General features: G+C 53.8%; 5 protein-coding genes and 1 long non-coding RNA gene across 6 annotated transcripts in view; 3 read left to right on the forward strand and 3 right to left on the reverse strand.

Annotated features, from left to right (window-relative positions):
• Positions 1-178: 178 nt before the first annotated feature.
• On the reverse strand, positions 179-3,510 carry KLHL30 (kelch like family member 30). The gene is made up of 7 exons (XM_058031234.1): positions 2,707-3,510; positions 2,458-2,626; positions 2,171-2,257; positions 1,836-1,991; positions 1,572-1,760; positions 921-1,066; positions 179-613 (listed from the first exon to the last, which is right to left on the reverse strand). The coding sequence occupies exons 1-7, from the start codon at positions 3,478-3,480 to the stop codon at positions 362-364; spliced, it is 1,773 nt and encodes a 590-aa protein (XP_057887217.1). The 5' UTR covers positions 3,481-3,510; the 3' UTR covers positions 179-361.
• An 812-nt stretch (positions 3,511-4,322) lies between these two features.
• On the reverse strand, positions 4,323-8,139 carry ESPNL (espin like). The gene is made up of 6 exons (XM_058030794.1): positions 7,870-8,139; positions 6,316-6,367; positions 5,890-5,996; positions 5,593-5,803; positions 4,863-5,554; positions 4,323-4,820 (listed from the first exon to the last, which is right to left on the reverse strand). The coding sequence occupies exons 1-6, from the start codon at positions 8,137-8,139 to the stop codon at positions 4,323-4,325; spliced, it is 1,830 nt and encodes a 609-aa protein (XP_057886777.1).
• A 3,909-nt stretch (positions 8,140-12,048) lies between these two features.
• Positions 12,049-13,254, forward strand: FBXL12 (F-box and leucine rich repeat protein 12). The gene is made up of 3 exons (XM_058030795.1): positions 12,049-12,134; positions 12,209-12,281; positions 12,481-13,254. Exons 1-3 carry the CDS (start codon positions 12,049-12,051, stop codon positions 13,252-13,254), a joined length of 933 nt encoding a protein of 310 aa, XP_057886778.1.
• A 4,161-nt stretch (positions 13,255-17,415) lies between these two features.
• On the forward strand, positions 17,416-18,116 carry SFT2D3 (SFT2 domain containing 3). The gene has a single exon (XM_058031465.1). It carries the CDS (start codon positions 17,457-17,459, stop codon positions 18,114-18,116), a length of 660 nt encoding a protein of 219 aa, XP_057887448.1. The 5' UTR covers positions 17,416-17,456.
• Positions 18,117-18,144: 28 nt separating this feature from the next.
• LOC131087506 (uncharacterized) lies at positions 18,145-24,391 on the forward strand. The gene is made up of 3 exons (XR_009114898.1): positions 18,145-18,759; positions 21,082-21,308; positions 24,182-24,391. It is a non-coding gene; the product is annotated as an uncharacterized LOC131087506 (long non-coding RNA).
• The window catches only part of WDR33 (WD repeat domain 33), a 68,756-nt gene continuing 65,077 nt past the window's right edge, over positions 21,316-24,994 (reverse strand). Inside the window, exons 22-23 of the mRNA XM_058031233.1 lie at positions 24,412-24,597; positions 21,316-21,965 (exon numbers count right to left, since the gene is read on the reverse strand). Of these exons, the coding sequence (XP_057887216.1) occupies positions 21,736-21,965; positions 24,412-24,597 (416 nt within the window). The 3' untranslated portion in view covers positions 21,316-21,735. The remainder of the gene's footprint in view (positions 21,966-24,411; positions 24,598-24,994) is intronic.

Here is a 24,994-nt window from a genome sequence, read left to right on the forward strand (position 1 = left end):
TGGCCATGGATCACTTCCCTGGGTGCGTGCTGTGCATCCCAGCATAGAAACCAGGATTATGCACAAGCAGCAATGTCAGGCTTTGATGGGATCAACCACACCTGAAATACCCTAAAATCTTTGGGGTTTGGGGGGCAGAAATGCAGTTCTAAAAAACCCACAAACTCACAAAAGAAGAGAGCTTTAACCAAAGCATGTTTATAAGGAAAAGCCTTTTCCCTGCAGTGGTGGGGGAGAACACGCTCCTGGTGCCCCAGGCAGCCTGGCACAGGGCTCTCCACCTCCCACTCAGCAGCCTGAACAGGCAGCAGAAAAAAGGGGAGCATGTCTGCATAGGGTGACAGGCATCACTGAGGCTCTCCTACCACCCATGGTCACCCTGGAAAGGTTCTGTCCATTTGGAGGTGTCCATGAAGATGGAGGAGGAGCTGTGGAAGAGCCAGAGGCAGGGCAGGGAGCCCTCGCGTGTCCAGAGGTCCTTGGAGCAGTCGTACACCTCCATTTCCACCCGGTAGTCGCCGTCCATGCCCTTCCAGTGGCCGCCGGTGACAAAGAGCCGGTCACCCAGGGCCACCATCCCCCCGTTCTCATGCAGGGTGTGTAGGAGCTGCACCTGTGTGAGGGACAGGGTGAGATGTGCAGGGACTCCTTGGTGACTTCCTACTCCCACCACAGAGGACAGTGATGCCCCAGACGTGTCTCCCTACCCCATCTTTCCTTTCTGTGGGGTTTGGGGGCCTCTGGTGTGTGATGGGGAGCAGGGGAGGAAGGAATGGGGCACCCTCAGCTCTGCAGGTGTTAATAGAACCAAGGGATGAGTGGGTAGGAGGGAGAGGGAGGTGCTGGCACTGAGGGGAAGCAGCTGGGAACACCATCCCCATATCCCTGGGAGGCTGATCGTGCCTGGCCCCACATCCCACCTTCTGCCAGATGTTGGCCTCTGGGTTGTACACATGGACTTTCTTGGTGTTATCCCCGATGAGGTAGATGAGCCCGCGCAGGGTGGCACAGCGTGGGGCTGAGAGGTACTTGGGGATGAAGGGAGATGTGATCACACTCCACAGATCTGCAAGGAGCAGTCATTAGCAGTGCACCCCACCCTTGGCTCTCCACGCAGCTGCCATTGCTGAAAAAAGCTTTGCTATTTCAGGGGGAATTTGAAAGGGAGGGGGCAGACCAGCCAGGCAGACAGGCACCACAGGCCCCATCCCAGTCAAGGGTCTTGCATAACAAACAGTGTGGGGTGGGGACATGGTTTGTAGTGGTGCTGTGGGATGAAAAAGAGTCTGCTTGAGGAGGTGGCACCGTCACAGGGTGATAGTTTCTCCCTAAGGCAGGCAGCCTGCCCCATCCCAATGCCCCAGAGATTCCACTCCACCAAAGCTCAGCTCTGGGCTGTGTCAGACACCTGTGACTCAGGTCCGTGCTGCAACAGCCCCACCACAGCCATCACCACACCCTGCCAGCACCTGCTCACGTCCCACAGCACCGTGCATGGCCCTCCAGGGGTTGTCACCTGCCTGGGCGTCCCAGGGACAGCACTGGGGGGTGGCAGCAGGCTCAGCTCTCACCTTGAACGGGGTTGTAGCACTGCAGAGTGAGCGCGTTGTACTTGACGGCGCAGGAGCCCACCAGGTAGAGCTTGCCCAGGCAGCTGGCAGCTGCAAAATTGCTCACGTACTTGAGGGCTGGGCTGATGGCACACCAGCTCTTGTTGTATGGATCGTAGCGCTCCACCTCCACCACGTCCACTGTTGTCCCTGCAGGGTGACAGGACACTGCAGCCACCCTGGGGCACCCACCCCAGCAGCTCCCCGGGGTCTCTGCAGCCTCACCCCCGATCACGTAGATCTCGCCGTTGAGGACGGCGCTGGTGTGGTTTGTCCTGGCTCTCAGCATGGAAGCGATGGGCCGCCAGGCCCCGTCCCTGGGGCAGAAACACCAGGCCTGTGTCGTTGACCACGTGTCATTCTGGGACCCCCGGGAGCCACCTAGAGAGAGACAGGTCAGGTGGGCCACCCTCTCCAAGGGCAGCTGTCCCTGGCTATTCCTTGCCCGAGAGGAAGGAGAGGATTTTGCTCAGAGAGGAGCCTCTGGCCCCACACCAGTGCCTCATGCTCATATCACTGTCCCCTGTCCCCCAGCCTGTCCCAGCAGCCCTGGCACTGACCTGTGACGTACACATCGTTGTTCAGAGCCACCAGGGAAAAGCCCCACTTGTTGTAATCAGGGAAGTCAGGCAGAGCCATCCATCGCCCTGAAAAAAAAAAAACAAAAAAAAAACCACACACAATGACCCCACAGCCAGCAATGGCACTTTTTAAGCCACCCCTGTTTCAAGCCCATCCCATCCCAACCAGTGTCTCTCTCTGAACTGACACTAGTTGGGAAAGAGGTGGCTTGGGGGTAGACACATAATTAACGTGGAGGGAGCTGGAGGAAGTGGGGGGCACTTACTGCTCTTGGGGTTGTAGAAGGCAAAATTCCTGGTGGCAGTTGGCATTTCCAGCCCCCTCTCCTCATCCTCGCCATCCTCCAGCACACGGCCACCAACCACCACCAGCACCTCCTCCAGCTTCTGTGGTGGGGCTGGGGGGTTCTTCAGGGCACCGGTGCCACTCTGTCCCTGATGAAGAGGTCAGGATGGGACCATGAGGCTCCTCCTTCCCGGCTCAGGGAGTGGCATTTAGGGAAGGGGGTACCCACCATGGTGCGGGAGCGGGCGACGAGCGCCTTGCTGGCATCTGAGTCACGAAGGAGAGGCTCAGTGGCCAGGAGGTTCTGCAGGTACTGGTCAGGCAGCAACCCAAGGTGGGTCAGTTCCAGCAGCTCCGGCAGGAACTGGGCTCGGGATCCCGGCTCGTGGCGTACCCAGCGCAGCACAGCCTCCACCAGGCTCCGCTCCTCCTGCACCTGCAGCTGGTCATTGGACAGGTAGACAGCCAGCCTCTCCTTGGAGAGCTGGAGGAACTCCTCCTGAAGAGAGACGGCTTCAAAGTTCTCCTGCAAGAAAGACCAGGCCTTGGAGGAGACCTCAGGGCAGCCGTGGCTCTCACCAAACTCACAGATACCTAGGCAGTTGGTGGCATCCATCTGCTGCCGGAGGTAGCGGCTGCAGACCTTCTGGATGGCAGGGAAGTGGAGCTGGCTGGAGGTCCTCATCAGCCCCTCCACGTTGCCCTGGTTGATGGTGACCTTTCCCGTGTAGGCAAAATCGAGCAGCATCTCCAGCGCACTGGGGTCCACTTCCTTGAGCTCCACCCGCGCTGCGATGCTCTCGGCAAAGTCACCGGAGAACATGGCATAGAAGTAGTGGCTGCAGAGGGCCAGGATGCCTCGGTGGCAGGGAAACTCCCGCCCGCCCGCCACCAGCGTCACGTCGGCCAGTTTGGGGTTGGTGCGGAACTGCTGCAGCCCCTCCAGCACGCCCTGGGCGTGCGAAGGCAGGCAGAAGTCAAAGTCGTCCATGTTCCTCACCATGGTGCCGGCGATGGCCGCGGGGAATGGCAGGCGGGCGCCGCCCGAGCAGCGGGAGGCGAGGGGGTCCCTGCCAGGAAAAGGCGACGGCGTCTCCCTCTCGCCCTGTCGCGACATCCTCCCGCCTTCCCCGCGCCCGCGTCAGGGACAGCAGCGGCTGCACAAGCGCTTCCCACACTCCCCTCCCACGGGGGCCGCGTTTTCTCCTCACCGCGCCGCGGCTGCCCCGCCGGGCCCCGGCCTTTCGGGGACGGTTCTCGGGGCGATTTGAGCCCTCTCGGCGCGGTCGCTCCCGCTCTCAGCTGCGCTCCCCAGCCCGGCCGGCCCGCGGGAGGGAAGGGACCGCGCTCCCGGCGCTGGGCAGGGACACGCCGCATGACGCGGGATCAGCCGGGACGGGGGCACTCGCTATTTTTAGGCGGCACCTGGACACCGCTCCCTGCTCTTAAAGGCACCGCGCGGGCAGAGCTCTCGCCGCCGCCCATCCTCGCTCGCTGCCTTTGGGAAAGCCTCCCCCGCGGAGGGGTCGGCGGGGCAGCGAGCCTGGAGGGACGAGCTCCCGCAGCAGCCTCGCTGCACCCCATCGGCAGCAGGGGTCCCCGCGATGCCCCTCCTGGCTCCCCCGGCTCGCCCTGCCGGGGCCGCTATAAATAGAGGCCTTTATCTCACCCCGGGGCAGCCGAAAACACGCGGCTGAAACACCCGCCCGGGGAGAGGGGGAGCGGGGCTGCTGCGGCGGCCCGCCCAGCTCAGCAGCGTTCTCCACCGCCCCCAAAGCCTCGCTCAGCCGGGACACAACCGAGAAGGTTTTTATTGCAGCCCGCGGCCTCCGGAGCCCCTCGGCATCACTCCTCCAGGCTGAAGATCTCGGCCTCCTTCTCCTTCCAAAAGGCGAAGCTGCGATCGATGTAGCGACAAATCTCGTCCCCCTCGTCGCCGGGCAGCCCCGGCAGCTGGCCCGGGCCGTGCGGAGTCCCGAAGTACCGAGCCTTGATGTCGTCGAAGCCGTCGCGCCAGCCGCGCCGCCCGGCCGCGATCTCGTCGATGACGGCGCGGTGGAAGGCGCGCACCGCCCGCCAGCCGTGCCGGCCCAGCTGCTCGAACACCTCGAAACAGAGCAGGTGGCGGCCTCGGCGCTCCTCGGGGGACAGGTCCTGCTCCAAGATGCGGAAATAGCCCAGCATGAACAGCTCCAGCGACAGGCTCTCGTACTCGGCCGGGCCGCCGCCCGCCGCCGACACGAACTGCTCCGGGGAGAGCAGGGTGCGGGCGGGGGGCGGCGGCGGGGGCCGGCGGGAGGCGGCGTCCCTCCAGCCGTTCAGCAGCTTCTGGATGGCCGCTCGCTGCCGGGCCAGGCGGGCCGCAGCCCCGGCCCCGCTCCCCGCTGTCTCCCGAGGGTCCCCGGCGGGCCGTAAGGGCGCGTACGCGGAGCGTCTCCAGTGGCTCAGGAAGAGCATCACGATCCGTTCCTTCCTCAAGCTGCCCCACTCCGGCCCCTGCCGCTTCCCCTGCCGCGGGGAGCCGCCGTCGGAAAAGGCCTCCTCGCAGCTGATGCCCGAGTCGCTGGCGGCCTCCGCCTCGCGGGGCCCGGCCGGAGCGCTGCCCGCGGCGCCCCAGGCGGGCTCGAAGGCGCCGCGCAGGCTGCGGACGCAAACCCCGCACTGCCGGATCTCCCGCTGCGCCAGGCTGCCCCCCGGCTCCCGGGGATGCCCGGCGGCCGCGGGGAGAGCGCAGGGAGCGGCGGGCACGGCCGCGGCGGCGCGGGGAGCCGGCAGCCCCTCCATGTTGCCCAGCAGCGCGGCCAGGCTGTTGACGGCGACGGCCAGGCGGCCGCACCAGACGGGCAGGGGCTGGCCCGGAGCGGGCGGGGGGCTGCGCACGGAGATGTTGAGCAGCGGGGCGGGCAGGAGGGCGCGCAGCTCCCGCACCAGGCGCCGCAGCTCGCTCTGGTACACCTCGCCGCGCCGCCGCAGCCGCAGGCTCTCCACTGCCCTCTCCAACTGATACAGGTCCGTCTCGGTCAGCAGCTCCCCGAACGGGCCCAGCACGCCTTGGTGGGACGGCGAGAAGCTCCAGGAGCCTGCATCCTGCGGAGAGAGGCGGTCAGCGGTCCGACAGCCCGCTCCCCCGGTGCTCCCCGTGCCCCTCGTACCTGCCCTCCCGCCGGCTCCTCGTCCGCCAGCCGGGCCCGCAGCCGCCGCACCATCACCTGCCGCTTCCACTCGGGGATGAGCCGGCCCCGCTCATCGTGCGTGGGCACCAGCGATTCCGCGTCCACCTCCGCGGGGTCCGGCCTGGGGGGCCCCGCCGGCCCGGGCGCCCCGTCCTGTGCGGGCAGAGTCACGGGGGGCTCGAAGGGGCTCGGCCGCCGAAGGGACGAGCCGGGGGCCGCGGGCCGAGCCAGCGACCTACCGAGTGTGCGAGGAAGGGCGCCGGGATCCTGGCCCGCTGCGAGGGCTTGCGGAGCTTCAGCTCGGCCGGCACCGACCTGCCGGGCTCCATCCCTGCCCGGCCTCCTCCTGGGGGACGGCAGCAAGGGCAGGTGGGCCCCAACCCCTCCAGGGCACCCCCAGCTGAGGGGTGACCCGACACATCACCCCGGAGCTCAGGGAGAACCCTCCTCGGGGGACAGCCAGGGGTGGATCTGATTCCTTCAGAGGACAGGACGGAGCTGAGGAATCCCTGCTGCCGCTATCCCCCTGCAGCCAAGCACCGAGCCCGGGGCCGCCTCATGGCTGCCATCCCTCCTCCGGGCATCTCCTCCCGCTCCCTGGGGTGGCAGGCTGGCATTCCTCGGGGATGGGGGTGCCCATTCCCCCAGCCCCAGTGCGCTCTTACCTGCCGCAGGGGGCTGAGCTGGCTGCTCCAGGGAGCCGGGTCCTGTCGTGCCCTGCTCAGGGAGCGCCCAGCGGTGGTGAGGCTGCACCCCCAAAGTCCCTGTGCGGGGAGCAGTGAGCGATATGGGGCAGGAGGGAGGATGGAGTGGTCGGGCAGCCCTGCAGCGCTGGGGCAGGGCACAGAGGCATTGAGCATTGTATTAATATTTGATGGGGCATCGAGTGGCAGCACCAGGGCTCAGTGGGTGGAACTGGCGCCGTTCCTGGAGATAGTGGCTTGGTGATTTGGCTCCAAGCCTTGTCCTCCTCTCGGGGCCAATGGAGAATGGCCGAGGCCAGGTGCTGGGGACAAAGGAAACATCTTGCACAGGGCACTGAGGGCAGGTTCTGGCAGCGGGGGATGCTCAGCACAGGGATCTGCTGCCTGGGCATCGGTTACTGGCATTCAGCCACATTTGTGTTCTTTCCCTCCACCACCATCCATTATATATGGCTAGGATGGACTCGTGGGCTCACTTACATGTGAGAAATTCAATCGAGGGGCTGGAATAAAATTAACAAGCAGCAGATCTAAGCCTATAAACACCGATTAGCTGGCGAGGATCCATTACAGAGTCAGCCTCCCAAGCTTCCCTGGCTCCAGTGCAGGCTGACACCCAGCTCTCATGGGGAGGATAAGCTTATGCTGCCCAGCAATAGAGGACGAGTGCAGGTTATACTTTGCTGTAGGAGAGGGGAATGTGCTGAAAGCCCTTTGGCAGAGGTTTGTGCCAGGGCTGTCTCCCCCAGCCTGGAGAGCATCTCCCAGGATTTCAGCTTTCCACAGTGCAGGGGTGTGCATGAGCATGAGAGGAGAGGAGGCTCTGCCCTAAGCCTCCATCTCTGCCTCTTTTCCCACCCTGTTCTTCAGGAAAGCAGGCACTGGCCCCTTTGGGATCTGCTCAGAGTGTCTTGGGGGACTCCCCTTTCCCTTTCCCTTCTTTCCCTTTGCCTTTCCCTTTCCCTGCTGCATACCCAGAAGGATGAGCAAAGCAGCACAGAATCAACCAAGGACAGTCTCTCTCCAGTTCCAACATCCACATTATTCCTCTCCACCAGTTCTTCAGCCTTATCCCACCCTCTGCCCAAGTTCCCACAGCCATATCCTTCCCTATCCCACAGCTCCCACTCCCCCAGTCCTGCTCTAATGAGCAAAGGAGCAGAAGAAACCAGGCGAGGCCCTTCTCAGCATGCTGGTTTTCATTTCAGAGGGGCCATGGAGGATCCACATCAAAAGGGATCAAGGGGAGGAGGTGCACGTGGTGCCGAGGCCAGGCCTGCCCTGGCTGTTTCTGCCCAGCTCCTCCGACACTCTCTGGGAACGCTGCTGGAGCCCGGGGGGGCTCGGGGCCCTGTCCCCATGGGAGAATGTGCAGTGCTGGCCACCTCCAGGAGCTGCCTACTCCTGCTGCTGCTGGTTCTGCTGCTGGTTCTGCTGCTGCTGCTGGTTCTGGTTCTGCTGCTGCTGCTGGTTCTGCTGCTGCTGCTGCCGCTGCTGCCGCTGGCGCCAGCGCACCACGAAGGGATGGAGGCGGCGGCGGGGCCGGCGCGGGGCCAGCCCGGCGCGGCTCTCCTGGGCCTGCAGCACGCGGATGCCCCCGATGGGCCCTTGGCAGGTCGGGCAGGTGGCGGCGGCGTCGGGCCCGGCCTGGGGCTGGATGCAGGCGTGGCAGAACACGTGTCCGCAGGGCTCCACGGCGGCAGCGGGGCTCTGCAGGAAATCCACGCAGATGCGGCACACCCGCACGGCCCGGGGCGCTGGGGGCTCCTCCCTGACCTCGGCCATTGCTGCTCCCGGCCTCGACTGCTCTCGGCCGCTGGCAGGACTCGAAGGCTCGGCTTCCACTTGGGGCACTCGGAGGCTCCTCAGTCGCTGGCAGCACTCGGAGGCTCCTCAGTCGCTGCTGGCATTCAGAGGTTCCTCGGTCTCTGGCAGCACTCAGAGGCTCCTCGGCTGCTGTGGGTCACAGCCCGAGCGCTCTGGCACTGCCCAGCACTGGGGGTTACAGTTTGTTTATGGTTACCCACTGCAGGTGAGTGATCCTGGCCCTGGTGACATCACAGGGTTCTGAGGGGCACAGCCAGGAGCTCCCCCATCCACAGAGACAGATCCTGTGGCACACAGCCCACCTGGCAGTGGGCTGCACACCTCAGTGTTTGCCCAGATCCCTTCCAGGTGGTCCCTGCTGGTTTCCATGCCATGTGCTGGGGCCTGGGGCTGCACCTCCCCATGAGGAGGACTCTGCTCAGCCCCTGGTTGAACTTCAGGAAGTTCCCTCAGCCAATTTCTCCAGCTTGTTGAGGTCCCTGAGGCTGCAGCATCATCTTCTGGTGTCTCAGCCATTCTATAGAGAACTGGGACTAATTTTCTCTGTTTGGTTTCTAAACTTTATATGTCATATCTTTGATATCTCAGAAGCAGTGGAAATCAAGGGAATGAGGGATTGAGGACCTCCCGTTTCTATACTTTGCAAAACTTAGTGCTTCATGTCTAACTGATCCTGTGGGGCAGCCAGTGCGAGACTGAGGAAATCTGGGAGCCTCCCCAAGGACTGTGTCCTTGCAGAAGCACTGCTGCTGAAATCACTGAAAGAGCCATGCTTAGTTGAGAGCATAAAGTAAGAGGGACTGGGAAAAGCTTTCTCTTTCTGTTACTAAGGGTGCTCAGAGAACAGATTTCTCTCTCAGCTGGAGAGCCCACGGAGCAGTAAAGGAGGCCAGGAGGAATCAGTCAGTGAACACCCTGGGAAGAGAAGGGATGACCCCACACACTGGGGCAGGGCGCTGGCTGCAGACCCAGCCCTGCTGGGCGGGCCCCATTCTTTGCCAAAGGCTGGATTGTGAAGCAGGAGCTCAAAATCCCATGAAAATCAGGGAGCCCAAGAGCATTGCTGCTACATTTCTGCTACAGTGCCAGCCAAAAAGCAGCTCAAATGGGGCTGTTGGGTGCTTAATGCTGCCCCCTCCCTGTTTCTCCCTGGAGAAGGACGTAGATGGCAAGATTAATAGGACACAACAATCATTCTGCCATTGAAAATGTGAGTATAAAACCTTTGAAGGGTAGAAAATCTGTCAGAGCTGTAAATCCTGATCCTGAGTTCTAAGGAAATATAAACTATATAACTATTATTAGTTATATAGACTCTATAACTTAGACCAAAATTACAAAGTGCTTATATAACTTAAGTTATATCAATATATAACTTATAATATATATAGCTATATAACCTGGTATCAATATAACCTAAATAATGACTTTTTATATATCTAAATAACCTGATACCTACATAACCTGAATCATAGCTTTTTATACCTATATAACATGAATCATAACTTTTATACCTAGTAAACTGATATAAATTTTTATACAATGTAATGGCTGGTATATGGTTTGCTAGTTGCTTAATGCTGAATAGAAAAAAAAGAAAAGAAAAAAACCCTCAACAGGTGCATAGCTTTAGAAATAGATAAGTATAGTCTAATAAAAAATAGTAATTATATATATAATACTAATGAAGAGTAGTACTATTACTAAAAATTCATAAATAAACAAACACCTGCTCTGTAGACATTGGTCTGTGGGGATTTATTTCCAGCCTATCTTTTGGGCATCATATGCAGCCACTCTTCTAAGAACCTTAAAGCTTGTTTTGGTAATCTATTTCTTTTTTGAAGGATTCAGTAAAAATCACTTATGTCAATAAATCTGTTAAAACAGATAGTGAAAGTTGGTGCCAAATTTTAGAGAAAGAAAGGAGAAAAGAACAGCCCATGGTAAGCACCAGTCCCATGTAATTAGTACTGGAGACTGCTGAGGCCATAGACACACAAAAACAGGTCATGACACACTCTGTGCTTGCCTTAAATCTGGACAAGAATAAAATAACTTGTAATTTTTTCCCTGCTGCCCAGCCCGGCTGTTTTCTGCCGCTGCTTTGGGTTTTTCAGTGCCCTTTCACCCCACACCTCATGTCTGCCCAGCCCCCCGAGGCTCCTGCCAGTTTTTGCTACACTTTGTCCCCTGGGTGTGCCCACCTTTGCCTCTTGGGATTTTGCTGGTCAGAGTGACCCCAAGATGCGTTAGAAAGTCTCTTTCTCCAGGCTGGCAGTTGAAGAAGGAGTCAGAACTCTTCTATTCTCAGTCTCAAGGTTGTTTATTGTTTCTATAAAATTCTTTCTCCAACCCACCAAGGTGTGTCTGGCAGGTCAGGTTGAGGGACACAGCCCTGGCCAGCAGCACATCCATCCTCGGAGCCCTCAGGGACTGGCTCTGCCAGACACGGTGGAAGCTTCCAGCAGCTTCTCACAGGAGCCACCTCTGTGGCCCCCTGGCTACCAAAACCCAGGCTGTGCAAAGCCAACACACTGCTGAACTGCAGAAGTAGATTCACAGCACAGGCAGCCACAAGCCCCACGGGGAAGGAGTTCAGTTTGCTTTCTGTCACAGGCTTCCAGGTGAGAACAGCCTTCAGCTGTACCTTCAGCAGCAGTCCTGGCTCACTTTCCAGAGCTCAGCATCCTGTACTTGACTGACACAAATCTTACACGTATTCTGCCCTGATGCCTGTGAAGATTCACCTCCTCAGAGAGACCAGGGTGTCACCAAAGCCATGAAAGTACAGGGACAAGTCTGGCAATTGCTGCTGCCGCCACTATAAGTGCATGGCCAGAGCCTCTTCCCAGCAGGGAAGATCCTGTTTGCACCTGTATAGAAGCAGCTCATTTGCTGGTCAGACTTTCAGAGAAGTCTCCTCAGGCTTCTCCCTTCCTGTTCCATCTACCCGGTGGATGTGAAAAAAGGTGACAGAAATCTGCCACCAAATGCAGCAGAATGACTTCTGCACGGCAGGACAAGGAGATCTCTGCTCAGAGACCATTAGTTGTGGGCAAAAAGCACTCGGTGTGGGCTACAAAAGAGAGACAAGTGTGTGTCTGGGGTCACTGGGGTAAGGAGGCTGCATCAGTGTGAAATGCACTTGTGAAGGCCATGGGGTGTCCAAATAAAGAGAAAATACAACAGTGTGTGTCCACAGTGGTGAGAGGGAAAGAAAACAAGCAACAACTCCAAAGTGCTCTCTGATGAAATGTGTCATGTTCTAGAGGACAACGAAGCTTTGCAGAGGAAGGGACAGAACATTTTACCTGCTCAAGCATCCTCCTGAGGTCAGAGTTGGATGTATTACTTTGTATTCTCTTCTTCCCGGGTTGCAGCTACACACTGCAGATATTCCAGGCTCTTCTCTGAGAGTCAGGACAGCTGTTCCCGTCCTGTAATGGCCTGCTGGGCATCCAGAGAGGAAATTATGTGAGCTGGTGCCACGTGAACATTAGAAACAACAGGTCCGGGAGAGTGACTGGGCCAGGAGTGGTCAGTGCTAAGCCACTACTTCTCCTCCGAGAGACACCAAGGGGGGCAGTGCCAGGAAAGAAGAGGCACTGGAGATGGGGTGGCGGGGGGTAACGGGACAAGAGGCACCGAGCAGGGGACTCGGGAACGAGAGGCACCGTGGGACGGGCGAGGCTGGATGAGACACCGAGGCTCAAGGCGGAGGAGCGAGGCGGCACCGGGAGGGGCTGTCGGTAAGAAGGGGGTTAAACAGGGAGGTCCCGAGCCCAGCGGGGCACCGGCACCTGCGAGGCCGCGCCCGCGGGCCGGGCCGGGGCTGGTGAGGGCTTTGTTGTAGCAACGGCCGCGATGGCGGCGCGGCCGGCCCTGCCCGACTCGGTGCTGGTGCAGGTGCTGGCGCTGCTGCCGCTGCGGGACCGGCTGCGAGCGGCCAGGTAGGGTCTGGCCGGGCGGGAGCGGCCGGCTGCCGCCTCCCCGCCGCGGCGCTGACGGCCTTCGCCTCCCGCAGGGTGTGCCGGCGGTGGCAGCAGCTGGCGCAGGACCGGGCGGTCTGGACACATGTGGATCTGAGCCCTCACCGGGTACGGGCCGCCCGTCCGCACGGGGACCGGGGCGGGGAGAGAGCCATGGTGGGCGGGAGGGATGGGGGAGGCGACATCACCGCACTGTGCGCTGACACTGACCGCGGGGTGAGATCGCCCCGCTGCGGGCAGGAGCTGGGGGGACGGGGGTGCCCTTCCCCAGCCGTGCCTGGAGCCGGGCCCTGTCTTTGTCCCGCAGATCAGCCGCCGCACGCTGTGGCACCTGGTGCGGCACCGCCTCCCCGACAGCCTGAGCACGCTGCGGATGCGGGGCGCGCCTCGCTCCGGCGGCAAGCAGCGGCTCCTCTCGCCGGCACTGCTGGCTGCCCTTCGGAAGCGCTGCCCGCAGCTCCATCGGCTGTGCCTGACCGAGACCGACCTCCGCCACGTCCCGTACGAGAGCATGCCCGCCTCTGTCACCACGCTGGAGCTGAGCCTCTGCGACATCCCCGACGCCTGGTTCTGCGTGTCCCCTTCGGTGCCGCCGCCACAGGTACAACACCTCGCTATCCACAGCATTCCCACCTTTTCTGACCATCATCTTCTTGACATTTCCTCACAGAACCACTTGAAGACGCTGAGCCTTTGCGGCACCTACGGCGTCACTGATATGGGGATCCAAGCGGCAGCCCCGCACCTGGAGGAGCTGGAACGCCTGACCCTGCGGCACTGCATCATTGGCGATGCTGCCATGGTGTTCATCGGGCGGCACATGAAGCAGCTCCGCTACCTGGAAATCAGCAACGCCTACTTCCTGACAAACAGGGGGCTGGTGGCTATCGTGACGCTGGAGCGCCTGGAGACACTGTGCCTTGACCTCTATGATTTGGTCTCCCTTGGTACTGTTATCGCTTTGCTGCAAGTGCTGCCTCGCCTGAACCACCTCAAATTAGGTGGAACTTGCTTTGAAGATGAACTCCTCGGTAAAATCCAGGAGAATTTTCCACATTGCACCATATCTCACACTCTGTGACCACCTGAAGTTCCTTAGTACACCTGAAGAGCACTCCTTTTTTTTTTTTTTTTTTTGGAAAAGCCTATTTTCCTGTAGCTTTGGGACAGAATTCCCATTGGCTGTAAAATACTACATTTTTTCCACATAAATATAGTAAAAATCTTGTAATGTAAATAAGTTTTTTAACAAGCTTTTGGTAGGATTCCCCCCTCTGTGTTTTCCATGGATCAGAGGAATAGGAAGGCTGGGAAGCACACTCAGCCTTTGGGAAGCCCACTGACCAAAACCTGACTGGTGATGACAACTTTAAGCTCTGTCTGCTCCTCTTTCTCCACTGCCAAGGATTAGGCAGCAGCTTAAGGAGTGCAGAATTCAAGAAGTGAAGTGAAGCACCCTTCTGTCACGGAAAAAACAGACCTGGCAGCCAAACCCTCACAAAATTCCTTCTCCTTTCCTTCAAATTCAGATCTTCAACTCACTTGTCAGACTGGCCATGAAGATTCCTGAACACCCGGTCCCAAGGACGAGACATCCCCTTTGCCCCCAGGCATTGCTGGGGCTGCTGTTACCTCTGGGTTTTCCTGGCAACATCCACATTTTCTCATCACCTTTTATTGTCTGTGTTCACATCCTCTTCCTCCTCCATCCCCCAATATCCTAACACCAGATAACCACCTCAATTTTATGTTGTTATTCTAAATTTTTTTGTCAATGTTTTTAGGCAAATATTGTATTTATTTTAAAAAACTTGCAAGCTTTTAGCCTTCATTTGAATCCTTGTTTTTAGGACTTGGGGTTTTTTTTAACCTGCTTCAGCATCTCTCCTGCCCCTTAGGACAGCTTTCCTTGTGACAAGAGCATCCCACAGGAAACAGAGCAGGACAACTAATGAATGCCTCAGTCGAGCCTTTTCTGCCCTGTTTTCATCCCAAACGCCCCCTGCCCTCCATTCAGCTGCAGCACATGCAATAAACCTTTGGGTCCAGGATGGCAGTGACCCTCCCTGTGGTGAAATCCTCATTGCTGTCAGGTGGCCTTTGTGCCCTTACCTCTTTTTTGTTCCTAGACCCAGTCTCAGGGTAGCTTCAGGGCAAATATCCAAAGGTAAAACGTTCCAGCTCTGCTTTGGAAAGCATCCCAAGGCTGCTGACTCAGTAACTACCACTCTGTGTTTATCCCAGACAAGGAGATTAACACTGGTGGAATCAGCCTTATTAAAACCTCCAGCATTCCCTGTTCCAGCTCTCTGAGGTGGGGAGGGACAGTACAACAGGAAAAGGGGAAATCAAAAACAGCAAAAATCCATCAGTCAGTCAAGGCACAGTGAGAGGCAGCAAGAACCTCAGTGTTCTCCTGATCTTTGCAATCCCAATGGCACAACAACAGAATTTCATGTCCCCACAGTCACAACATGCCAGTTTTCCATTCACTGACTGCTAAATAGGGAACAGCAATTACAAACTGATATGGTGCAAAGTGGAGTGGTTTAGGTTTGGAAGCAGGGGGGGAGCTGTAAATATGGGATTACCATGGGCAAATTAGGGGAACAAACAACTGAAAGGTCTTTAATCAGCAGTTCTGGTTCTGCTCACCCTCCCCACATACCTGCCTGAAGCTCTTTGGAGGGCTGTTCTTGACCTTTATTTCTTCTGATTTCCAAACTCAAGGGGTTTCCACTCAGTTCATCTCCATTTCATCTTTTGCTGACTTGAGCATTTCTTCCCCCAGCCCCACCTTCTCAGTGTCCATATACACATCATTAGATCAAAGCCCAAATGTTCTTAAAAACACACAATAAATGAGTTTAGCTCAGAGACAGCTAAACCTTCAGCAAAGCAAAGACAAAATTGGTTTTGGCCAGCAACAGCTTTCTCAGCTGGCACTTTTGTGAGCTACACTTTTGCCCGTGGTTTTCAAGTTTGTTGCTGGACTCCATGAGAAAGAAAAAAATTATTAGCACAGAGGAATTGGTTTTTAGTGTGGTGCAAATAGGAGTTTGTTCTTGGAAGGGGAAAGTCAGTGAAATCTTTCTGTTCTGACACAGATTATTTGAGAGCAGTGACGTTTTGAACTTGGCTCTGCAATTTGGGTGGTTTAGAGCTAGAAAAGGTGAATTTCCTTCTTTTACAAGTGCACACCGCCATCGTGTGGTGCGCTTGGTGGGCGCTGACAGCGCCCAGGTAAAAATCACACCCTCTCTGTCCCGGCACTGTTGGTGTGGGAGCAGCTGGTGTAGGCGATCCTGAATCCTCGAGACTGAGAGAATGTCATCCTGCATATCGCTGGGAAGGAATCGTCTCACTGTTGGCTGGGCAGTTTGTAGGCTGCAAAAGAAAAATTCCAGCACGGCCTCTTTCTCCTCTAGAACATTTTTTGGGATATGAACTGCTGAACATTCTTAGTTTTGTAACTGGACTCCGTGAGGCTGCAAGGGGAAAGAGACCTACAGTAAAAGAAGCACTACTGGACATGTTAAGTTTTGAAGCTGGGTTTTGGAGAGTGAAAGAATGTGATGGTACATGAGGCTGAGCAGGAAAATTCATGACTCCAGAGTGTGGTTGCTTTTCACAGGATGTTAGTTAAATGTTGAGACAGCACCAGCCTGCTGAACCACTGCTGGTCTGCAGCTTCAGGTGCAATATTGTAGTTTTCTTCTCAGCTTTCTACCACAATATTTGCTGCATCTCAGAGTCTAAAGATAAACAGAATTGTTTCAGTATGAGTCTTGAATGGGAACCTGTGCCAGCACAGACAGTGTTCACTGACCTTCCCCCTTATAACCAGAATTTGGAAGGTAATTGTGGCAGTCACTCTCCTCTTGCAGCCTTTAAACCATGGTGCTCTGCAGGTGAATTCTCAGCCTTATGTCAGCATGGGCTCCTGGATGGGAATTAAAGCTAATTTCCACAGCAGGAAAGCTCACAGCCCCAGTGTTTCAGGTACAGATGAGAGGCAGCCCAGGGGAGCTCAAGGCCAGTGGGACCCCCATGTCCTGGCAGCTTCTGTTTGGGAGCAATTCTTGGTACTAAAAAGTACTACTAGTAGATTACAGCATAACACAAAGTGCAGGATATCAAGGTACCTATATTAAAACTAGCAAAAGAAACAATATTGATTAGGATGTATGTAATGTAACTGACCACTGAAATGATGATAATGTACACAGATTCCTTGCACTTAACCTTCAGGGGAGTAACTGCAAAGCAGGCAGCCCTGGTCATAGGAGAAACTCTGCACAATTCCAGAAAAAGTACAGAAAATTTCTGCTTTGTCAAAGTTTGGTGCAGCTTTTATAAAGTGAGGTGTCTGTCAATCAGACATCCCGCTTTATCTTCCAGATGCCAGACCAGTCTTAACCCCATGGCACCAAAATAACTCAATACAAGACAGCATGTCCTGTTTGAGATATCTGATCAGTTAACAAGCAACAGATAAGCTCTTGTGTGGGGCGAGAGAGGTGGAATCTCACTGTCAGCCCTGGCTGCCTGGCTGTGAAGGAAGGAAAGCCCCAGTGCCTGTGGGGCAGCTGAGAGGCCACCCCCAGGAAGCCAAGGCCAGTGAGACCTGTCAGTCTGGCAGCTTTTGTCTGGGAGTAATGCTCGGGTGTTCAGTTTTGGGAGGTGGAATCTCAATTTCAGCCACAGAAGCCTGGCTATGGAAGACTGTTTCGGTGCTCCAGTGTCTCTGGTCAGCTGAGAGCACTCCCATGGCCCTGCCTGTACTAACCCTGGGAGGCTGAGCCTGCCCCTCACCACCCCTGGCCCTGCCCATCAATCACTCTGAGTGGATGCCTCTACATGTCAACTACTCTTAGTACCGCCTGTCAATCCATCTCCTGGGCTGATCCCGCCTGTCAATCACTTTTAGTCCTGCCTGTCAATCATTGACAGACTAATCCCAGGCTTATAGCCCTTCGCGCCAACACAGCCCTCAGGGAGCCCAAGACAGCCCACACAGCCCTCACAGCGCAGAGCTCTCGCAGTCTCCACAGCCCCCACAGATGCCCTCGCCCTCATCGCCCTCTCAGCTCCCCCAGCCCTCAGAGCCCTCACGACCCCCGCGCACGCGCCCTGCGCCCCACGCTCCCCGGCGCATGCGCGCCGCTCTCCCAGGCTTGCGGCCGCGTGTTCTGCCGTGCCCCGGATGTGGCCCCTGCCCGGGAAAATGGCGGCGCCGGGGTGGGCGGAGGGAGCGCTGTAGCGCCCGGTGCCGTCCCCGCCATGGCGGACCTGGGCCGGCAGCTGCACGAGTACCTCGCGCAGTCCAAGGCCGCTGCTGCCGCCACCGGCCCCAGCACGGTCCCCGCAGCGCCGGCGGCCGGCGGCTCGCAGGAGGAGGCGGGGGACGGCGGCGGGCTGCGGGCCTGGCTGGGGGCGCTGAACCCGTTCCCGCCGGGCAGTGCCCCGGGCGCCACGGTGTGGCCTTGGACGGGAGAGGAGGACCCGTGGCTGCCGGGGCTGTCGCGCTGGCAGCGGCTGGCGGGCAGCGGGCTGTGCGTGCTTCTGGCCGCGCTGTGCTTCGGGCTGGCCGGGCTGTGCGTGCCGCTGCTGCTGCTGCGCGCCCGCAAGTTCGCGCTGCTCTGGTCGCTGGGCTCGCTGTGCGCGCTGGGCGCCGCCGCGCTGCTCCGCGGGCCCGCCCGCCTGCTGCGGGAGCCCGGCCGCGGGGCGCTGCTCTACCTCGGCGCGCTCTTCGGGACGCTGTACGCCGCGCTGGCGCTGCGCAGCACCGCGCTCACCGCGCTGGGCGCCGCCGCGCAGCTCGGCATCGCCGCCACCGCGCTCCTGGCCGCGCTGCCCGGAGGTGCCGCCGGCCTGCGCCGCCTGGCCGGGCTGCTCCGCGCCGCCGTGTGCGGCCGAGGCAAGGCGGCGCTGCCGCTGTGATCCCGGCGCGCCGGGGAGGAGCGGCCGCGGCCCCGCGGGAGTCCCTCACGCACGGACCCGGATCGCCAGCCGACTCCCAGACCGGGAACACCGCTTCTCTTCGCCTCCTCCGCGTCCCGGCACGTTTTCCTCGCCAGCGCTCGAGGAGCAGCAGCAGCGGGGCTGGCAGCCCGGAGCGGCCCCGGTGACTCGGAGCTGCTGTGTGCGGTGTCAGCCTGCCGAGCCGCCCCCGCGCTCGGTATCTGCCTCACCGCGCTGCCAGCTCCATAGCCACGGCTTGGCACCGCTCCACCTCTCGGTGGGCAGCTGGCAGCGTCCCGCTCGTTCCCCAGCCCGGGGCCGTGTGGCGGCTGCGGCGGCGGCTGCGGAGCGCGGTCGGAGCCCATGCGGCGGCATTGAGGACTGAGGAGCGGCTGAGGTGCGCAAGGCTGACGGATGCTGAAACACGAAGATGATTTAGCAAAACGCGATCGAGGCTAGGGGAGAACATTGAAAAATTAACTGGTATTACCTCATTTTGTGCTGACCCCTACACTATGAACACATACTGGTTTTGCTGTCACCTCAGACCAGTGGTGAATACGAAGACTGTGGCCACTGAACTGCATTTCTCTCTATAAAGCAGCTTTAAAATAACCATCCAGTAAGTGAAACAAACTTTCCTGGGGCTGTGGGTGACAAACGCTGCCCATAATTTTAAGGGGAGGGGGTGTTCCTGCATGATGATGAGAGGATGCAAAGTGCTGATGTTGGGTAACAGCATCGGCGTTTGCAGGTACTGCTGTAAGGGACCAAATTGGGCTTTAAAGCGGGAGCTTCAGCTGTTACAACTTCATTTTTGTGTATAGATATTGCTCTCTGAACTTGGGCAGGAGTTGCTTACTTGTCCCAGCCTGACCTTCCAAAATAGATTTGCCAGTAACTGGAGCTCTGCTTCAGTGCAGAGACTGAGCTGCCTTAGAGGTGCTGAATTCAGGCTGACAGAGCTGGCTGCTCCTGCTCGGGCCGGGCACAGGACCCGTGCAGGGAAATGGGACCCGGGGCCTCACTGCACAGAGCCCCCAGGGAGTTCTCACTGAGCATTTGTGCCTCGTGGAGAAATAAAGCCACTGCAATACTCACCTGCTATCACTATTTAGTTTTAACAGATTTACCAAATACTTTTCTGAAGTAAACTGAAATTGTTAAAGGGGGTGCTTAAGTGTACATTTTAATAAAAATATTTGTGTCCAATTGTCAGTATAGACATTTCACTAATTTTTTTTCCATTAAGAATGTATATCAGAGCTATCAGAATAGCATTAAATTAGCTCTCTTGTTTTTACAATTTTTAAATTAATTTAATTCCTAACAGCAGTGTAAAATTAAATTTGAGACAACCTCTGAACTAACAGGTAGAGCATAAGAGTCTGTGTGCAGCACTGGTAAAATAACATGACCTGAGGAATACAGAAGTATAATCCCATTAAATAACTGTGTCCATTTCCCAGTCATAGTGGGTCATGGTATCACAGAATGGGAAGCTATTTCTGTATCTTCTGCTATGCTGTTACCTTTTAAGATTCTGTAGAAACTACATCTAGTAATCAAATTTTCTTAGGACTTTTTGAGCATATGATTGTGAAATATTCAAAACTCCATTTAAAAAGCTGCCCCTTGAAGAGCATTACTTAAGTACCACAGTTGTTTAAGGAATTAGACAATCAATCATCAGAGGAAATATAAGTTGTCTAGATAAAGCTGAGTTTTCTCTTGTTAGATACACTTTACCTTGTTTTGGTAGAGGACTGTGGTTTAATTAAAGCCTAAAGCTCATCCTCTAACTCATATGGTCTTAGACCTCAGCCCCTTAAACATAAATTTGCCTTGCAAAATAAAAAAAAAAAGAGGGCAAGCTTTCCTCTTTGCCAGTGATTAAATAATTAGTATTTCTCATGAAAACTTCAGGACAAATCCCAACTCCCAGACCAACACCCAAAGTGCCCAAAGTCCTTCAGATAGAGCTGAACAGCATTTTTTCTCAAGGGACAAACTGTCATATCTGATGCATCTCAGTTGTTTCTAGTTAATTCCTTATAGACCATTCTGTCTCTCCTGACCCCTATGACAAGGATTTTATAGGCTAATGATCAGTTACAATTTTCAAATGTGATTTGGTACACTAGAAATTAAAAACCAAGAAAAAAGTGACTGACTGAACCAAGAGAACAGCAGTTAAGCATCTGTGCTTTGGTGTCTTTGAGGAAGATGGGACATCAGGACTTGAGCCAGTCTTTGGTAACCCTGCAGCAGCTCTGTGTGTTACTGGGCTGCAGGAGCCTCTAGAACTGCCTCATCCTGATTACAGCCTCAAATTCAAGGCAGGAGAGAGGGAAGCCTGGTAGTGCTTTTTCATTACATGCTCTACTTTCAATACAGGACCTTCCTGAGGGGTACCTGTACAATAAGTACTTAGGTGATAACATTTTCACTGAGGCTTTACGTGCTAAAGGAGCCTTCTGATAACACAGTGGCTGGAGATGATTAATAGGAATGATTTATGGGGAAAACAAACTCATGGTTGGTAAGCAGCTTTATTATGAAATGTGGGAAATAGGAATAACTCCTCTCATTTCCCTCCTTTAGTAAAACCAAGTAACAATATCCTAAAGAAAAAGACACTTAAAAAAACTTATTATTGAAGTGATATATTGCACTTCAGCAATTACTGCACCAGACTCTGCTGAACACCCATAGCTTTAAACAGTGTGTCACACAGCTGCTGTAAAACATACCAATCAAGCTGCTAAACTTTGTCTCAGTTTCTGTAAACAGATGCTGTTCTGAACAAAAATCTGTGGCTTGCTAGGTGAAGTGCAGAATGCCAATCTTTGCTGTGATGTCTGTCTTAGGATCCAGGTTATGTAACTCACACTATGTCTTTGACAACTTGTTCTAAACACTATTCCACTCTTTTCTGTTTCAGGATGGCAGACAAGCAAGCAGTGGTGATTGACTGCATTTTGGAATTTTGACCTCAGCACCATTGCAGACAGCTGTGGCTAAAGGTGAAAATGAAACTTCTCTGTACATGATAAACCAAAGCCCTAGGAATCATCTCTCAGTATTTTAACTGGCTGAGATTTCAGGAGGTAGTGCTGTTGCTCCATCTGAAACACAAGTTTGCCTAAATACAACCCTCTGTAGTAATAGGTGAGTAAAGAATCACACACTGTTGATTTTTTTTGTTAATTTTTGCGCAAATTACATTTTGTATTCATACAAAACCAACGTAACTCTTTGACAAACTGTACATATAGAAACAAGTTTCTGTCTGGAGGTGAACTGAAATCTGTGGAGATGCTCCATGTTCCACAACACTTAAAAGAAATTCCAGCTCTTGACAAAAACAAAAAAGTGAGGGGAATGGGAGTGGAAAGAACAAAACAAAGGTAGCTACAATATTGCAGCTAGAGGCAAATGACTGGTTCAGGAAAAGAAAGACCCTTGTTAGGAACTAATGCACATTCAGTTATCCCAGTTAAGAATCCAGGTTCGTGGCATTGCAGGTGAGTCCAGAGTAGCAGTCTATTTAAATATTGTCCCACAAGGACTGGGCATGACCCAGTCAAAGCCTCTTCTATCGGCCTCGGCCGCCCCGAGATCCTCCTCTCCGGGACTGGCCAGAGTTCATGTTATTTCCTCTTCCCCAGTTGCTGCTGCTCCTTCCTCCTCGAGAAGGGTTATTGCCTGCCCCAGGGCCTCCACCAAAGGCTTCCTCCCTGTGGAATCCATCGTGGTGGTCTCCATCTAGAGAACTGGACCTCCCAGATTTCGGCGCTCTCTGTGAAGGTCCCGAATTTCCTCGTCCTGCAAAGGAAGCACAGCCAGTTACTGGTGTGAGTTTGAGCTGAGTCTCTTCTCAGACATGCCAGACACTGAGCTGCTTCTACTGTGGTGCCATCATTCATAAACCAGCTGCAGCTGAGACCTGCAATTTTATGCCTCCTCCCTCAGTACAATTTTCTTACACAGATTTAGTGTCTCCATTACAGTTCAGAAAGTGGACAACAATCAATTCGTTGGGAATTAAAGGAGTTTGTATTTGATACTGTCAGCAGGCACTGAAATGAAGTCAGAATAATGATAGCTTTTCCTCCAAACTGCCAGTTCTTGTGCTAACAATGTGGTTCTCTCCATGTTTTCATTGCAAAATACTTTTTTTTAATCCTAAACAAAGACATTGCATTGTTGACAAATTGAGACAGTTGAGGCTGATGGTGAAGATCATGAGTAACATTACTGTTTTGTTCAATTTTTTGCTAAAAGTAATAGAAAAATGCTTTATTTTACTACTAACCTGGAACAAAAAGTACTCAAGCTCTTACTGCCAGGAATGGAACGTTCTAATTCTCACAGAACAGAATTTTCTAATTCTCACATACCTTTTGCTTTTGATATGTTTGCTATGAACAACAAAAAACCCCAACCCAATTCATTAGCCTATAATAAGAAGCAGTATTTTGAGAAAACAAAATCAGTTGTAACTTTGTTTAAGGACACATACTACAGCTAAATTTAGGTATTTTTGCTGCACTTTAGCAAGAGTGATTTTTGTTGACTGGATGGTTCCATGTAAAACAGTCACCAAATTGTTTCACAGAAACATTCATGAAGTTTTAATCTCAAAAGACTTTCCCAATACAACTGAAGGTGACACAGACCACATATGAAGAATTATTCATGGTTTGTTTATCAGGCTTTCTGCCATCATTCTAAACTTTCTTTAGCACATTATGAATTAATTACACACTTGTGCCTGGAAAACAATTGTTTTGACTTTAACAAAGAATCTGACAGAGTTACCACAATCATTACTGAAGCTGGAAAAGGAATCCTTACAGATTTGATAGATGCTGGCTAAATTGAGAACTGCAGCATGTGATATGGAAGGAAAAATAATGATAGAGAAGTTTTATCGGCAGAAGTTTTATCAGAGAAGTTTTATCAACCTGGGAACAGAGTCCATGCAGAGGAGGAGTGACAGGCAGCTAAAACTGAATGAGCTCTCACAGTGGTGAGAGAAGTGGGCTGGGATTCAGTGTTCAGTGGCATCAGAGACAAAGCTGTGCAGTCTGACAGCAACAAATCCAGCTGCAGGCTGCCAGCTCAGCAGCCAAATGAGAAGGATGTTTGTCACTGATCACTACCTGACAGTGGGTAGTCAATGTGAGGACATTAAAGTATTTACACAAGAGAACAGAAGCCCTGAGATCTGTAAGAAATAGGATCAAGAACTGGTGTGATGCTAACAGCACTGACTCCAAAAGAATGTGTTCTGTGGGTTACAGAAACATGGGACCACTTAGAGGGAACTACAACACCAGGAACTGTGAGGAAAGAATGGAGAAAGTGGAACAAGTACAGGAGAACTGTAGAAATGCATGGTTACACCACATCTTAAACAGTGGTGTGCAATTCCTTGTTACCTCATTTAATTTAGAAAAGGATAATTTCAAACTCAAAATAGCGCATACAGAGTAACAAGGATAGTGAAAGAGAACAATTTCTAGAAAGAAGAAAGAAATCAGAGCTCTGACTTGGAGAAGAGCTGGTTCAGGCTGGAAGTGGTGGAGTTCAGTGCAATCAGAGGTGGCATTCAGTAATAACAGGAACCAACATTCATTACCACACAAGACATCAAATTAAATTAGTGAATGATAAGTATAAATCAAGGGAAAAACAATTTCCCTCTTTTTCTTTTAAAGCATAGTCTGCTTCAATTAAGTTTTAGAAGTCTGTCCATGGATGTTGTGTATATCAAAAGTTTAGATGATTCTTACACAAAAGGTAACTGGAAAGCCATTAAATATAAAAATAATGTTTTAGTAAGTGAGATCTTCAGAGGTTTAGAGAGCACTTCAGGGACATATCACTCCAGGCTCAATGTTCTTAAATTTGAGTTAAAGAATAACATCACAAGCATTAATGTTAATAAACAACTATTCTGAAGATGAGAGAAAAATGCTCTTAATGAGTTTTCCAGCTGGAGTAACAGGGAATCAAAAACAACTACTTTTCAACAGGGTAATAAAGAAGAGGATTCTGCAGTGCTGGAGACAAGATTTGGATTTGATGTTTGAAAATCCCTCTGTTCTTATGTTCCTGTAAGACTGGTCTGTAACTTCCCAGCTGGTAACATCAGCTATTTACCAGCTCAGCTTTATCCCCTCTGAACAGAGAAGTTCTGGATACACTTAATACTGAAAATACATTCCAGTGTTACATAAGGGTTGCAATCAAAGGGGCTTTTTACCTTTGCCCCTCTCCTCTGGAGGGCCACCTGGAGCATCCATGTCCCTGTGGTCAGAGGTTCCTGGTCCATCGTGCCAGGGACGTTTCCGTGGTGGCAGTGAGGCCATGTCCATGCCCTGGAGTGAGGAGGAACGTTCTCTGTTGGCTGGAGAGTGCCCATCATGAGGAGGGTGATCTGGACGAGGACCTGTGCATGAAAACACAAGATAAGTAATGTTTATTGCATCATTATTCTTTATTTTTGAAGGCAGCCACATAAATTTACAAACTGCCCACACTGTTTGGCACACAGTTTGAAGTTAAAATTATGTAAAGCTTCTCCTCTGTCCCATTTTTAGTAAAAAAGGCTAAAGGTAAAACATAAGCTAAAACATAAAAAAATAAAGGTAAACCAGCTTTTAAAGATGATGAGAAAGAAAAATGTGGCATATAAAAAGTGTTCTTTCCAGTATAAGATACTTGCATGTATTTTAGAGACAATCACACCTTTATTTATTCATGTGTCACTTATGCTTTGCTTTCTATGGTATTCTACAGCTCTGTCTTGCCCCATATGGGGCTGCCTTTAGTAACACAACTGCAAA

Source organism: Melospiza georgiana, chromosome 10 (assembly GCF_028018845.1).
Source record: "Melospiza georgiana isolate bMelGeo1 chromosome 10, bMelGeo1.pri, whole genome shotgun sequence".
Lineage (NCBI taxonomy): Eukaryota > Metazoa > Chordata > Aves > Passeriformes > Passerellidae > Melospiza > Melospiza georgiana.